The sequence below is a fragment of the Telmatherina bonti genome (assembly GCF_933228915.1).
Source record: "Telmatherina bonti genome assembly, chromosome: 14".
NCBI classification, from domain to species: domain Eukaryota; kingdom Metazoa; phylum Chordata; class Actinopteri; order Atheriniformes; family Telmatherinidae; genus Telmatherina; species Telmatherina bonti.
The window spans coordinates 15041596-15058923 of NC_136612.1; the positions used below are offsets into that span (position 1 = coordinate 15041596).

General features: G+C 38.6%; 1 protein-coding gene across 1 annotated transcript; it reads right to left on the bottom strand.

Annotated features, from left to right (window-relative positions):
• Positions 1-2088: 2088 nt before the first annotated feature.
• On the bottom strand, positions 2089-15652 carry LOC306765386 (transmembrane protein 184B-like; the record flags this gene model as incomplete). Its single annotated transcript, XM_079252831.1, has 8 exons — positions 2089-2318; positions 4027-4221; positions 5421-5590; positions 5799-5890; positions 6188-6263; positions 6375-6465; positions 13181-13346; positions 15419-15652. The coding sequence occupies 8 exons, from the start codon at positions 15650-15652 to the stop codon at positions 2089-2091; spliced, it is 1254 nt and encodes a 417-aa protein (XP_079108957.1).
• Positions 15653-17328: the final 1676 nt, after the last annotated feature.

Consider the following 17328-nt stretch of genomic DNA (forward strand, 5'->3'; position numbering starts at 1 on the left):
GTGAAATTTTGTCCATTTTAGTATAGGTAGCAGTAAATTACTTGTCCACAGCAGACCTCAAGTGTTTTGTTTTATGTACAGGACTATTTTAAATTGCTGAACTGTGTCCAGTTTCTACAAATTGACAAAAGCTTTTTCCTCAAATTGTATTTTATTTCCTTTGCAATATTAACTGAAATGATCCAGCACTGAAACAAGTTACCAATATACATGAAAAGTATACAAAAAAGAAAAAGGGGCATATGTAAAATCAAAATAATCAAGAGTATTAAAAACAAAGCACTATACCAAATATCATCACACTCCTCACTGCAAATATGTCGCAGTGCCTCAACTATTGAAGTGACTGACTTTACACATAATATCACAAACAATATTTAAATCAATATGCTCGAGCCAGATATGCTTTAGGCAGGGGGCTCAACTTTGAGTTGTGAGTTTTTATACTTAAATACTATTAACTGGATGTACAGTAATAGAATAAAATGCACTTGACCCTGATATGAACTGAGGTTCAACAGAAAAACCCACAAAGGATACATTTGAATATGCTTTCAGTGTACTGCTAACCAAATGCACACAAACTGGTTATTTTATGTCCATTCTACATTCATTTCTTGCAGAGACTACTGTAGGTTTTTGCACTTACATGCAGTCACAAACTTGAGTCAGTCTGTAAAATTTGTCAGAAAATGCACATTCAAAGGCAGCAAATAGCTTAATGTTACCTGTCCACTTACTGCTGCACTCATTTAATACAACTATAAGCCTGAAATTTACTGTTACAAACTGGCCAAAGAGGGGGGAAGAAAAAAAAAAAAAAAAGCATCGGAAACAGTTTCTTCGAGCAATTCAGTTAAACTCTCTGAATAAAAGGGAATAAAAAGTAGTAGACTTTCTGCTGTCCCTCAACAAACCACTGCTTTTGCTGTACACAATGTGCAACTTTACAATGCCCACATATGTAAGTACAGTCTAATTCTTTGTGTGCATAAATATTTTTAGAAAATAAATCCAATCTGATTTAAAGCCTTTTCTGTACAAACCTTTGCACAGCCTTCTCTGTCTGTAACATCTGCTATAGCAGTGATGTCATTACAAGCAGCACCAGCAGAGGCAGGCCTGATCTATGCTGCACCGAGTACAATTAATTATCAGATTACAGTCCACAGCATATCACAGCTGGGTCAGCTACGCAGGAAGCGTTGACTCTTCAGTAATCTGTAATCTGCGTGGGCGCTATCCTTCCGCTAGTCTGTCTCGCCGCCCACGCAAAGGGAGAAAAAAAAAAAAAATCTCTTGTACAGCTGTTGTTCTCAGTGCTCCACAAACAACTGGATTCAACGTGACCCACAATAAAAACAACATACATAGCATATTTATAACACTTCTAGAATAATTTTCCAACAAACTAGTCATTAAATTAGTTATACCGTCCAGATAAAACAACATTAAATATAAAATAATTATTTGTATCACAATGAAATCCAGCAGTTCAAAGGTTCCTCACCTTTGCTTGACGTTAAAGCAATCCTAAACTTGAAGGCAGAGTAAAGCACGGGGTTCTGCTTTGTCTTTTTGGCAATGTTTCAAAACCCAGAAGCCATTGATTTCAGATGAACATGGCACTTTTTTCTGGTATTTATATGACAATGCCGTACCTTATAAAGTGCACTATTTAGATGCCAAATGCAGACGTGGTCATTTTTACTAAAACATATTCAGCAGCTAAATACAGATTTAGTATTTCTCTCTTACATCCGAGAACCATAACTGCAATATGGCATCAACACAGATAACAGCATGATGTTCCCTGCCTCTTCACTTTATTTCTAATATCTTTATTCTCTAATGTTCATCCTCTTCCTGCAGCAGCACGTATTTCCCTTATACTCATAAAAACACTTCACACTGTTGCTGCTGCGTGTTAAACCCCGCCCATTTCACAATGTCGGACATCTGAGCTTCCACTCTCGTCTAAAATCATAAGTTTTGCTTTAACTAAAATATGTGATTCATCCCACATGGCTTCATCATAATTTTTGCATGAGCAACAGGATTTGTGTGGACCCGGAGTGGGTTTCAGTCTCAGAACTCATCGTCAGAGCTCAGCAGGAGGGTCTTTTCGTTGTCTCCGCGGGTGCTGAGGTTACTGTGGCTGCGCGACAGCGGCGGCCCCCCGCTTCGCTCCAGCGTGGACTGCTGGGTGTACTGCTGATAAGCTGGGGAGAAGTTATGGATGGCGTCTTGAACCATGTCTCCTGGATTCATGGTCTCCTTCAAACTGCTGGAGATGCTCTTCATTGGGGCGCAGCGACCTGGAGGTGGGATGTGAAAGTTGGAATTTTAATCAAGGAAGCTACAAGGGGGGGGGAAGGATGGATGTGATGAGATGATAAAGATTAAAGATTCTGTAAACAGAAACATGTTACTTATACCAGTGATCCAATGACTTATTAGCCATTTTGGCTGCCGGGCAACAAACTACATATTCTCTAACAGGAACATAGTTGCGAAGGTCGTTCCTCCATTTTCCCTCTCATACAATAAACGACAAAGGTAATGGATTTGTTTTGGTTCCTCTACACATATTAGCAAATGATATAGAAAAGAAGATCTTTGACTAGTTTCAAGGTTCACATCCCTTTTGCCTTTTTGGTTTTATATTAAACAAACTAGTAGAGCAGAGCTATAAAGCTGGTGTTTGTTGCTGTCCTTTGTGGTCCTAAAATTTAACAAAATGTGGCCAAAAGCATCATTAACCACATAACATTTACTCTTAAAAAAAAAAAAAACAGCAAACACTCAACACTAGATAAACATAATCAGGGACAGCTTGATTTCTAAACTACAACTAGGGGTGCGAAAATCGAATAAAAAAAAAAAATAGAAAATCTGGATTTTTTTTTTGCTTCACAATTTTAAAATTTTTGTTCAAATAAAAATAGTCCATTGTAAAATTTGTTATTTTTATTGTTTTTTTAAATTTTTAAAAAAAATCTTTACTTGTGTTTTTGGGCATTATTGCAGCAGAATGATGGTCTGGGTATTGTGTTGTTTCTTCCTAATTTAAATCAAGAAAAATGACGAGCAAAGAAAAAAAGTTTTACACATTTTTTTTTGTTTTTAACCTACAAAAATCAGCAATATCAAAGAAATGTGAGAATCGCAATTTAAATCGAATCGGTACCCAAAAAATCGGAATCGAATCAGGACAAAGGCATATCACCACACCCCCAACTACTACGCTCTTAAATCTGGTAAAGTTCAGACGTTTTTATTGTTCCCTGAGAAGACATGTGGATCCAAAAGCTGCAGCTGCCTTGACCTCCCACTGCTACCGTTATACATTTCATCCAGACATCAGAGCAACTCTGCATCAACGTGGACACGAACAGGCATGCACGGTGTTAATTAGTGGTTATACATTCTTCTCAGGTCTGGCTCATCTCAAACATGGCTGCTGTTGCTTCTCTGCTGAACTTAACAATGAGTTGCATCTGTTTGCAAGCCACGTTTATGTAGGAACACAGACTGAACAGAACTGATCACAAAATAAATGCAAAGAAGCAAAAAAGATCACCACTTAAACACTGTTAAAATAATACAATACTTGTACAATAGTCACATAATAAAGAAATGTTGCAACACCAACAAAGTGAACTGAAAGGATTTCTAACCAACAGCAAACACAGACGACAGAAACAAAACAGCCAACATCAGACCTACCGTATTGTCCATAGATAGGAAACGAGCCTGTTGGTGCAGCACAGTGAGGAAGAGGGAAAAAGAGACAAAGAGAGACAAGGAACAAAGGAAAGTCAAGATGAAAACGAAGGTATAGAAAGCCCGGTAGAAGAAAGGAGAGTGACTCATCATAGTCATTGTGTTTGTGTAGGAATCCAAATGAAACAGGAGGGGACACAGAGTGGTCAGATCTGTGTCTGCTGACATCAGGCTATACCGATACAGCTGTGTGACTCACTAAACACAAGCCACTATCATCCCCACACACACACCGCTTACCGTACGAGTCCAGCCTTTTGTCCATGTACACCTTGTAGGTGAAGGCATGGCGCAAAGCAATGGCAGCAAAGAACATCTCGATGCAGATGATGAAGTTTTGGTAGCCGGCGGCAACCGTTCCTTCACCCACAGAGAAAGTGGCTGAGTTGATCTGAGGAATAGCTCCACATTTCTCCAGAATGGCCAGCAGCATCCCTGTGTCACACAGAGGTAGTACAAGAAACACTAAATCATATACAAAGGAGTTAAACAGCAAGTTTCTGATATGCGCATCTTTATTTGTATTTTATTTTACATACGGTGAAATGTAAAATAAACTGTTAACACAAGTGTGAAGGATGAAGTGAAATACTTCTGTAGTTCAAACCCCTTTGGTTCGCAAAAATTGAAACATTGAGACTGCATTTCAGCATTTCATCAGACTATAATACACAATACTAATAATAATAAAATTTGAGACGTTTTCATCTGAAGAGCTGTAGAGATACACTAAAGCTCAGTGTTTGTTCTCATTTTTAAAAAAAAACAAAACAAAAACCCTGTTTGCTTCTTTTTAGATCTGGATGTTGTTGGACAACTGATCTTTTTTAAACAATAGCGATAAAAGAATGAGGTCCTTATTTGTTCCCCTAAAAAAATGTAACATAAAAAGTAGCAACATTTTTTAGGTATATATATATCCTTAATTACAATGTGATATGTCAAAATTTGTAATGTCTAATCTTTCTGGTGTACATTAAAGAACAGGAGACAAAAATAAGGTAGTGTTTCACAGGATTTTGAGTGAGTTTGTACCATAAAGTGATGATAAACGTCTCAGAAACTGTATATATGTCACATTGGGCTCTTATGGTTAACTTTGTACTTGTTAATTTGTTGTCTTATCTGTGTTCCCAATCCCTTTCCCCATTAGCTTCTGTAAGTTTAGTCTCCATCAGACACTCCGGGAGAGTGGTAGACAAATATTTACAGAGGTGATCTTGGGTCTGGAGGATCTGGTTTCAAGTCCACAGTGAGCCAACAGAGATAAATGGTCCTAATAAGGATTAATAGGGTAGAAAATGGTTAAACTGGCTCCGGCTGCAGCATGATTCTGCCACCACTGTGTCTGACTGTAGCATGAGGCTTACTGAAATGACGATGCTCTGCACCTACACATCTCATCTCAAAGTGTGGAAGTTGTTCTCAGTGGGTTTTTATTCACATTTCAGTGGGGACTGGCTTCTGCTCTAACATTGATAAAGCATCGAACTAGTGATTATACCTCCATAAGAGTCTTCGATCTTCACCAAATTACGCAGGATGCTCTAAACCTATTGAACCAAATACAACCCTCCCCCTTTTTTTTTTAGTTATTTAGTTGAGACCCTGAAGTTAAAGTGTGTCAGACTCACCCTGCCAGAAAGACAGAAAGATGACCGATTTGACCATAAAGAACTTGAGCACGGGGTTGTAAGGGACCAGCAGTTCACGTGTAGCGAAGTAGAAGAGGAAGAGTGCGTAGAGCGACAGACTCACAGAGATGTTGTAGATAATAGTGACATACAGGTAGCCACTAGCCACACTGCAGCAGACAGGCACAAGGAAAGGAAAAAATTACAACATAATATCATGTAGCAGTGTAACCAACAAATTTAATTCACATCTTAGGTTTAACTTTTAGCCAGATGCAGATTGCACATGGTAAAAGATTTCTGGTTTACCAATAATATGCTGATCTGGACTGTGTGTGATATTGGACAATGTGAAAGTTAGCTACTGCTAGGACATACTTAAAGTCTCCATCTTTGTATTTGCCAAAGGCCTGAAGAATGACAGTGATCACTGCCATCAGAGGTTTCACCACACAGAACTGGAGGGTTGCCTAAACAAGAGAGAGGGAAAGACATGACTGTTTCTGTAGCTGGATAACACACAAGAGCAATAAAGCTAATTTAATTTCATATAAAAGTAATTTCAAAAGATTTGTAGAAAACATCAAAGAATGAATCCAATATAATCTTTGACAAACTGAGTATCAGCTCTCCAAGGGTTATCACTGATATGATTGTCATTGTGTACGTTCTAATGTCTGAAAGGCGCGGATCATTTATAATATTGAATGTTAAATATTATTGAATCATTTATAATAACGAATGTTAAATAGTCTTGAATAAGGTACCTGTTTACAAAACCTGAGGAATCCGATGGAGTAGGTCTTTCCCCACAGACAGCAGGTTCCATACACGCAGCTTGACCTGCAGTCAGATGAAAGTGAAGTGAAATGAACTGGAACTGTTGGTGCAAACTGAAACAGGCAGCAAAAATAAGAGCCAAACAAACAAGGGGAAATAACAAATGAGGCTTACTCAATCGGTTTCCCTCTAATTTCAGCCATGATTGCACTCTCTCCTCCCAGATACTCATAACACAGACTCAGGAAGTTGTAGATGACAAAGGCTGTAGGGGGCGAGATGAAGAAAGTGGTTTAAGGATCGCTGGTTTATGTGAAAAGGATTATTCTATGACTAAAACAAATAACCTTTGATGTTGAATTTCTACTCAAATCTACAAATCTGAAACCGGTAGGTAGCTGAACTTGTGGTATTTAGTTACTTAACCTTGTCAAAACTTAGCTTAACTCTCATGACCCACACTAAGTGCTGAGTTTGCAGTTTCCAGGTAAAGAGGTGAATCACACCCATCAACAGGCTAACATATGACTGGCCAATGCTTTTGGGTGTGAATGATTACAAAGTGTGGCTCTCTGTGCAGAGGGTGGAGGTGGAGCAGTGTGATAAGAGGACACTCATGATGCTGCGCCACACACTACCATCACATTATAACAAGGATCCACAAAAAATGCTCACAGTAAATATGACCCATAATAATATCCCAAATAAACTACACTCATTAAAGGCTGTGATATCTACTGACTCCATGAGGTCTAATCATTTAAAGTCACATTGCAATGTGTAGTTTGCTCCTTAATGATGGTCCAAGACGCTCAGCTTTGCCAGAGGGCTGTGCTACGAAGCCGAATTAGTGGCTTAGTGGGGTCATTTCAGGTTCAGCTCTAGATTCTCTGAGTCGCAAAGCAGGTGATGTGTATCACCATAGCAACGTATCCATGAAGGGAAGTTTTTGAGATACAAGTAAGAGACACTTGAAATAAATGAATAAATGAACAAATGCTTGTTTTGGGTTTTATCACAGTTTGAGGATCGTCTTATCAAACTGACATCTTTCATCAAATCTTGCTTACACTGACATATTATTCTCACTATATACTTTACATATTCTTTTAAGTGACATAAATTTGTAAATCAAAAGTTGTAAACTTGTTTATTAGGGCTGTGATAATATGCTTTTGTCCCGATTCGATTCCATTCCGATTTTTTGGGTGCCGATTCGATTTAAATTGCCATTCTCAGGATTCTTTGATACTGCTGATTAAAAACAAACAAAAAAAATGTATAAAACTTTTCTTTGCTTGTCATTTTTTCTTGATTTTAATTAGGAAATAACAACTCAGTAGCCAGACCATCATTCTGCTGCTATAATGCCCAAGAAGACAAGTTAAGAGATCAATAAAAAATAAAAAAAAAATAAAAAAAATAAAAAAAATAGAAATGACAAATGTTATAGCGGCTTAATTTTATTTCTTGAAAAAAAAAAAAAAAAAAAAAAAAAAAAAAGATTTAACAAATTTTTTTTTTTTTAAAAATTGTGAAGCATAAAATCTTGATTTTTGATTTTCCCAGCCCAGCAGCATAGGAAATAATGCCCCTGCATTGAGTTAATCTTAGTAAAAGACACAACTGAATCAATTAGATGTGCTTATTTTAATGGAAATTAGAATGATCCTAATATTCATTTATACGTTCAAATAGTTGCAGTTTTTTCCCCCTTCTTAAATCAGATTTCTTTCCAACTGTCTGCAGCCACTGCGATGAGTTTCAGTCTTTTGAAATACTGTATGAGTATGATGAGTATGTGATTGATCAAAAATAACCACCTCCATGTGTACTGAATGAATGTGTTTACTAGTCAGTAAACCAGGTTTGACTCACCTCTATATACACACTCTGTATATGTTGAACTTTCTTCATACATGTGTTAACTCTCTCAGTCTTTTCCTTCAAGTTAGATTTCATAAATGAAGCCTCATGTTCTGGTTGGTTTTGCAGGATCATTTAAGCACTACAATCATTGTACTAATGTAATAATCTGATTCAAGTTCATAGTTACTGCATAGTTACTATAAACACAAACATGGCTCCTTATGAAATCACATGCTTTGGTTTTTAAAACATGTTGCACAAACATGTCAGGCACCATCTACCTTTACTTTTTGAACACTTAGCTATCCCAAACAACACAAGCCAGATCAATAATTTAGTGGTATTTTAGCTGAAAACGGCTATTTAAATAAACATAAGGCAACACACTGGCGGCAGTGTCTGCTGTTCCGGAGTGAGCAGAATGTGTTTCAGCTGTTGCCCCAGGTGTTTGTAGGCTGATTTAGGAGTGAACCCACAGATATCAGCTCCCTGCTGCCCCAGCTCTCATTTCCACCGTGGAAAGTGGCTGAGCTGACTGAAAACACTTGCCAGAACATAGTCAGCAGCACAGTGCTGGCTTTGTCAGAGTTGCATAATTGCAGACTTGTTTTTAGCCACTCAAAAATGTACGTGGAGACGCCTTTAAAGCAGAATGAGCTCAGCAGTGTGTTATTGTTAGTGGGGTTTTTTTTGTTGTTTTGTTTTTTAAATAGCAAAACACTCAAAATGAATAAATTTCATGATAAAAACAACTACAGATACAAGCTAAGTGATTAGTCTAGATCTTTAACTGGAGAAAGTGAGCTTAGCTTACTATGGTATCATTGTGTCTCAAACAATAACCGTTGGTTTGTTGTGTGCTTTTAAAATGAAAACTGAGGGGGAGCTTTTACGGAGGTATAGTAAAAGGAAGACTGTTTACATGAATGGTTTAATCAATTGTATTTAACAGTAAAGAAGGAGAAGCCCCTTCAGCGTTTAGGTTTTCAGCAGCTGTGCAAGTTTGTCCATCCTACTACATCAGCACTTAGTAATCTCCCGTTGGTTCACACAGCTTGCACATGCTTTGTGAAGTCAGCCAGTCGGCTCCTTACTAGATTTAAGAGTTTTCTGGCAATCATCTTTATAAATCGCCGGAATATTAGAGTATTTCCATGTGTCCCTGCATGAAGCATATAGGAATTAATTGCATCCCAAGATTTGACATTCTGTTTGAGGCGTGAGACTGAGGCCGATTTGACTGTTTTATGATTGATTCCCTGTTCTGCTTTGGATCATTGATCTGTTTCTGAAGCTCGTTCGCAGTCATATGGGTTTTATTTTTCTGTCTGAGGCAGATCATGTGTTAACTTCCAAGAGTTGTTTCACAATATGAATTACCTCATCTTTTGAACAGCTTTCCTCTGCATTATCATTTCAAGTCTGCAGTCGTTTGCTGAAAAGATCCATGTTGTTGGTTTAAAGACAGACAATTTAACACACACTGTAGCTGCCATCTACTGATACAAGTCATCTATTTATCAGTTAAGGTCCGATATAGCCATTAATAGGGGTGGGAAATAGACTTGAAAAAAATCGAATATTGGGATTTTTTGCTTCAAAATTTTAAAAATTGATTTAAAAAAAAAAAAAGAATCCATTTAAAGATGTTTGTTATATTCATAGTTTTTATTGATCTTTTTACTTTTCTTCCTGGGCATTATAGATGCAAAAAGATTGTCTGGCTACCGTGTGTTTTAAATTTTTTTTTTATTTTTTTTTTATCCTTACTGAAATTAGAAAAACTGATGAGCAAAAATTGTTTTGTACATTTCTTTTTTTAATTTAGTCAAAAATCAGTAACAAAGAAATGTGAGAATCGCAATTTAAATGAAATCAGCACCTAAAAAAATCCTAATTGAATCAGGATGAAAGCATATTGTCACAATATGCTTTATAATTAATGCAATCTGCCTAATTTTACCAAAGTCCAAAATTAAAGAGACACTAGGGCTGGGCGATATGACGATATAGCCATGATAAGGTGCTTCACAGCAGTCTTTTACGTCAAGATCCACTTTACGGCATGCACGCTGCACTGTATAAACAAACATGGAGAAAGGCGGTAACAGATACGTTTCAGAGGAGGGGAATTCACTAAAAGATGACCAGCCAAACCGATGAGCTTGTTCATAAAAGAGGGGATATAAAAAGACCGATGTGGAACCGACAGCAGACTAGCTCTCAGTCTCAACAACGGACTCCGACACAACCACCTCATTTTATCACCTGCGCAAGAATCAGGATAAAGAATATAGAACAAAGAATAGAGTCAACGAAAAAAAGCCGCAAAAGCAGCATCAGGTGTGCACAAGAAACTCCAGATGCAAACACTGCAACAGTCTCTCATAGGATCATACAACGTGGAGCGCTTTGCTTTACGGCTCCAGCTATAAACAGAAGGCACTGTTTAAAAGCTTGTGACTAAAGTTTGTCACGGCTGAGAAGAAAAAAAAGAGAAAACAGTGTTTGAGGAGGCCAAAAAAGAAAGCGGGAAAACAATCACTCCAGAGGAAAGACACGAGTCAACCTTGGCTCAGTACTTGCTGGTTGGGATCTGATGAAAGAACATATGGGTGTAAAACCTACTCTGTTTGCCTCAGTAATATTAGACCTGTTAGATCTTTGCCTGTTGTAAATGTACCAAAATGAAATTAACTTTTTCACAACTTTCAGCCAGCGTACCTTTAAAACAATGGCAGCAAGTGACTGATGAGCTGCAGAATGTTGCAGTATACATCCATATGGTTTTATGTTGCTGTTTAGTAGAAGCTAAATGTGGCTAGCTGAAGCTAATGTGACTCCATTAACATTTCACAAATTAGGCTGGTTTGCATGAAACAAATGTATTTCTATAGCCTAATTCCTGAAAATATCAAAGTAACAGAACAGTTAGAAACTGGCCTTGTTCAGTTTGATGGTTGTCAGACTTTGTTCAGTAGGAAGCTGCACTACTGTAATGTCCCATAAGCTAATGGCTAATGCTGACATAATACTGACATTTGCATACATGAGTTGACATTGACACGAGTTGTGCCAAGTTACGACTTCATTTGATATTGAAAACTATCATTTATAGTATTGTTTTTAGTGCAGTTTTTGCTTCTGTGAATGTTTTTGGGGTTGTTTTGTGAGTGTCACTGTGTGTGTGTGACTGCTTAATTTTACAACAGTGTTTTGTGATCTGTGGGAAGTTTCACCAAGTGACAAAAGTAACACGGTTCTACCACAAACATCAAACAATTACATGAACCCAGCTTAACCTGAACATATTTTAGTTAGATATAGTAAACATTAGAGGTCTCAGGTGTTGCCTTATCATGTTATGTCTCAACCTCTACAACACCAGCCACAGATAACGCAGCTGAATACAACACACTAACCAAACCATCATGAGTTACACCTCTGCTTTACAATAAGTTCTAACCCCACCTTTTTTTTTTTTCCAAAGTATGTGTAAGGAAATATTTTAATGTGTTGTTTGGTGTCAAAGTAGTGGCAAAAGCCCTTAAAAAGCCCTGATTAACAAACTATTTTCAAATTGTAATTTGAAAGGCAGGAAACCATTTATTTGTTGTCCTATGTTGGTGTAATCACTTCAGCATGGTGTGGATCGACATTACATGGCTGCAGCTAAATGCATTTAGTCGCGTGTACAAGGACGGGATGACTTGCTAAAGTAAAACAGAGCATCAGAAGAAGAAAGGGGATTAAACTAACTTTGACTGTGACATGGCTGTTGATGCCTGACATGTTTGAGAATTATAGAAATTGCTGAGCTACAGAGATTTTTACCCACAACCATCTCTAGGATTTACAGAGGACGGCCTGGAAAAGAGAACATTTCCAGTGAGCAGTGACTGTCTGGATGAAACTTTCTTGATGATGCCAGAGTTCAGAGGAGAATGAGCAGACTGGTTGGAGATGGAAAAAAGCAACAGTAACTCAAATAACCACTGGTATGCAGAATACCATCTCTAAACAAGTTAAACCCTAAGCAGATGGACTACGGCAGTAGAAGACCACACCACCTGCCACTTCTGTCAGCTAAGAACGGGAAACTGAGGCTACAATTCACACACTCACTCACTGGAACTGGACAACAGAAAAGGGAAGAAATGTCAGACAAATCTCCATTTCAACCGCAACATTCAGACAGAAGGATCAGAACCAAATGGAAACAACATAAAAGCATGGATCCACCCCGTCTTGTATCTATAGTTCAGGCTGTTAATGGTGGTGTAATTGTGTGGGAATATATTTAGGCCCAACGTGGCTTGGTTTAACCATCACAGCCTACTGAGTATTGCTGCTGACCATGTCCATCAATTTCCACAGTGCAGCATCTTCTGATAGATAGTTCCAGCAGTATAACGCTACATGTTGCAAAGCTCACATGTTCTCCAACTGCTTTCTAGAAAATGACAATGAGTTCACTTTATTCCAATGACCTCCACAGTCACCAGATCTCAATCCAACAGAGTAGCTGTGGGATGTGGTGGAACGGGAGATTCTCATCATGGACGTGCAGCTGACAAATCTGCAGAAAATGTGTGATGCTTCATGTCAAAATGGAGATAAATCCCTGAGGAATGTTTCAAACACCTTGTTGAATCTATGCCAGAAAGACTTTAATACAGTTTTGATGGCAAGAATAGGTTCATCCTGTTACTAGCGAGGCTGACCTAATAAAAGTGGCCACAACTGTACGTGCACAAATAATGTAATGTAACAGTAAACAGGATAAGTTATGATTTATCTGCTCGGAAGAGATGCAATCTAAAAAATGTACACATTTTTACACAGTTGCTAGGAAACTGCTTCCCCCGCCCTGTAATTCCAGCAGGCCATGGAGACGTGAGAACAAAGATGGCAACCTTTGTAAATGAAGACACTACAAAGGCCATCTGCCAGTGGGGTATCACAACACAGAAATTCTCACTCCCTTTTTTTCCTAACGGGAGTCTAAACATTCACAGCAACACAAAACACTCAGTGTGATTATTGCCTGGAAAGCCGATCTACAGTGCATCTGTTTGACCTTGCTGCAATGTGTGTCTTTGCTTGCTTACCTTCATAGCAGTCTCGGACTGTGTCGAAGTACACGTAATACTCCTCGTTGGTAAAGAAAAGCAGGCTAAGCCAGGAGTCAAAGGCATAGATAGGGACTATGAAGAGGATCCTGACGATGTGCCTCTGCTCATTTGGAGAGCTGTAGTAGCGTAGATGCATGTAGATCTATAAAGAAGGGGAAAAAAGAGAGGAGATAAGAAAAATAAATAATTTTAGATATTTAAACCTATTTAAGAAGTACTCCATGTCCATACTGATGCAGTTGAAAAGTCCTGTCACATGTAAATGAACAAATGCTGACAATGAGGGTGTCTTGGTAAACAGGAAGTAAATGGTTGCTTAGGTGTGACAAACAGGATCAGGGATGGACACATGATGACTGAAGAAACTCAATGAGGCAACAAACGTGGGTGTCTGCACCACCGTTTAATTTTTTTTCTTTTCTTTTTTTTTTTTTTTAAAGCCTGTAGTTTGGGATGTCTGTTTGTCAACACAAAAAATAGAGTACTTAAATATTCTTTACAGGGATGGAGTTTTCATGCAAAACTGTTGTGCAGAAGTAAAAAAAAAAAAAAAAAAAAAAGAGCGATTTTTCCATTATGTCCATTTGTCCTTGTTCAAGGCTTGCATGCAGGATGTTCTTCAGGAGTAAAAACATTTCTTTTTTTTGGGGGGGGGGGGGGTAGTTGGGCTAAAACAGCTGATTTGACTTCTGTGCGAAACTACAGATCAGAATATATTTGATACACAAGCATGCTGGAACTAAACACTACCTTGTGAAACTCAAATCTGTGCAGACACTACACACTTGTTAAAGTCAGATAATAGCGTCAGCCTTTAGTGTGTGTGTTGTGTGTGTGCACCAACATGTGGGGGTTGTTTTTGGAAACTGATACCAGGCTTTTATCACTCCTATTCAGAGATAGGAAGAGCGAGGCGGACCTTTTGTCATCGGTAACCCTGTCTGCTTTTCCACTTACACAATGCCCACACCTATCACCTTTCCTGGCCTGTAAACAGACACACACCTTGGGTTACATGACAAACACTGGGTGACAACCCAGCAAGTGAGCCAGTATCCTCATAAGTGTTGTTGCTAGGTGACCCCTCAGCTTCAAGTACACGCGCATGCTTGCAAACAAACATACACCCCTCCTGCCTATTGACGATGTGGTAGGTGAACTGAAAGCTCCTGTTGCCCGAGTGACAGAAGGCTATTCTTTAGCCTTCGATGTGAAGAGCATCAGTACACAATGGAGGACAAATAATCAACAAACAAGGTATTAAAGCTCCCTCCGACACAAAGATTATTATTAAACACAGGACTATTATACCCCCAAAAAACAAACAAAACAGTGATAAAGCAAAACTGGCCAATTCTGCCAACTCTAGAGACTTACTTTATATAGTTTAAACTATAAAAGATCTCAGCATCAGTTGTAGAGGAGCAGCAAGTACAGCTAGAGTTGCCATCATGCTTCAATTGACCTACTCAGGTAAGTTTTATAAGTCTGGTGAGCTGCAGCTGACCCAAACTAAAACTTAAAAATCTTAACATCCTGAATCCAAATGCTGCTGAATCATTTGTGTGTTTGTGTGTGTTCTTCCCTGATATCCATCTCCACAAGTTTCTTGCTTTCTGCCATGGGTCGGCCATTTAATGTGTGAACAAAAAAAGGCAAAAACTAAATCTTTTTATCTTCTTTTTCCCCCCATTTTATTATTGTAGCTTTTTAGAACAACAATCTAAGCAGATCTTAATTGAAAAGTCCTACTTATGTTGTGGTAAATCTCCCTAAAAGAACAGTCCAGTACAGCCAGTCCTGCTTTTGTTATTCACAAGAACAGGGTTCATATTCAACCATTGTTGTCCCATATCCACATAACTTAGTCAATATGCTTTCAATAGTGAGGCCATTCAGAAAATAAATGGAAAAAAACCTGTAGGAGACCTCTATCCATAGGATGCAAGACTTTAAAGGAATAAAGCTTGTATTTATTTGATGAACATGCATATAAAGCACTCTTGATGCACACATGATCTAACCGTGGTTAGATCATGCTGCAAGATGTGCTGTTCGAAGTACTCTGGCTTATGTCTCTGCCTAAATACTGCGGCCACTCACGGTCAGCATGTAGGGTTTAAAACAGGCTGCAAGTTGCTTATTTATTTCAATAAACATACATTTTTGCCTGCTAACAACAGCACATGAGAACTCCAAATATTCAGCTCTTACCTGGTGGCATGTGATCAGTAGAGCTGTCCAGACAAAAAACCCTGATACAGTCTGGGCAGTAGAGGTCATCAGGAAAAAAGGCTCTTCTGGTGTGACCACGGGGGTTTCGGGCACCCAAGAGGAATTGGATCTTTGTGGGGCCAAAGTGGCTGGGGAGACTGGAGGGAGGCCATTGGGAGAATCATTCCCCAACCTCTCTGACAGGCGCTTTTCTCGCCACCAAAGCTGACTCATCTGTATGAAGAAAGGGGACCTCATCAGTAAACATGCTTGATGTGATTCAAATAAATTCAACCATGGCCGTCTTATATAGCAGTGATGAGTAATCGTTTAACAACAATCAGCAGCAGAAGCTCATGTTCCAGGTTATAAAGCCTGAATAAAACATGGCAATGCATAAATGGAGCTCAAAAGACCTGCACAAGACTGTGCTGTGACCTAAATCTCAAGCTGCTGATGTTAGAGCGGAAAAAACAAGAAAAAAAAACAAAAGTGGGACAGTGCACAGATCTAAAATGCTAAAGAGACAACGCGGATGTGGCGTTGGATCAAGAGTGAAAAGATGTGGCATAAGGCAGGTGGGTGAGGAGCAGCTGGGAAAGAACCACATACACCGGGAGATTGCATGAAGATATGAGCTGATTATCTGCTGATTTATTTTCTCTTCTTCTTGTTTTTTTCCCCCCAGTGTGCTTCTCAGGCATTAAGGAGTGTAGACATTAACACACTTCCTCAGAGAGGTGAAACAAGATCAACATCATGAACCCTGCAAAGCATTCTTTGCAGGGTTTTATGTAAACAACTGCATCACAGATGGACAGGCCCAGATGCTTGATGTACCACCATCCTCATTATCAAATAGGATCTCTTGATTCTTTGACTTCAACGACTATGTGGAATTATGGATGCCAAGAAGGCCATAATTTAATTGTTCAAAGAAAAACTTGTTTCCACAATGGTTCCCAAACCCCACCCCGTGCAACAGCTAAATATAGGCTGGTACACAAGGTGGTCATGGATGACTCATGCTACTTACCAAAGCCTTAATAAGCAAATGACAATGAAGATCAGAACACTTGCACACATTAGAATAGGCTAAGAGAGAGAAAATGGCTTTTTTCTTCTGCTTAGCTACAGCTGACTCAGTCATATCTTTGAAAAATGTAGATTTATCAGTTGAATTTGTGCATAAAAAAAAGTAAATAAATAAAAGTAAGAACTTATTTCCTAAAACTGAGAGGTGATCTGACTGGCTCTTGTACAATCTTTTCCAATACAGCCAGACATAATGGCATGTTTGCTGAGTGGAAACCAGTGAAAACACACCAGTGAGGTTTGTGCACGCTACAGTGCAGATCATCAGGAGGAAACCCACACAAAACCAGTTTGCAGGGTGTCTGCAGGCCACTGGACAAGACAGAAGCATGGAATTAATCTCGCTGACTAAATCCCTGGATGGGTTTCAAAACATGTATTGTACTTTGACCTTTATCGAACCAGTAGTTTTGTGATAAGCTGCACATATTCACGATAGGCTGCTTGTAACTAACTGTGATACATCAGATCAATGTGGTTGTTCAGTCAGAAGCATTTATAACAAAGCCAAACTCTCATGCAATAAATCCCACAAAGAACAAAGCAGACTTTCCTCCATTTTAAAAGTAAACAAATCAACTCATTATGGTACAGCTGTCTGAATATATCAAAGGAAAAAAAAAAAAGATAAAACAAACTCAAATTCTGCATTGGCATTATGTATCCAAACCCTCTTAATAATGAAGTGGTGAAATCCACAAAACAGACAAAGTAGCAACTGGGAGTGCTGGTGTCTCCATCCTTACCTCCTCTGCAGTTGTTTGACCTGGTTGCTGGTTCGACTCCAAGCATCTACTTAGCTCATCATGTTTAAG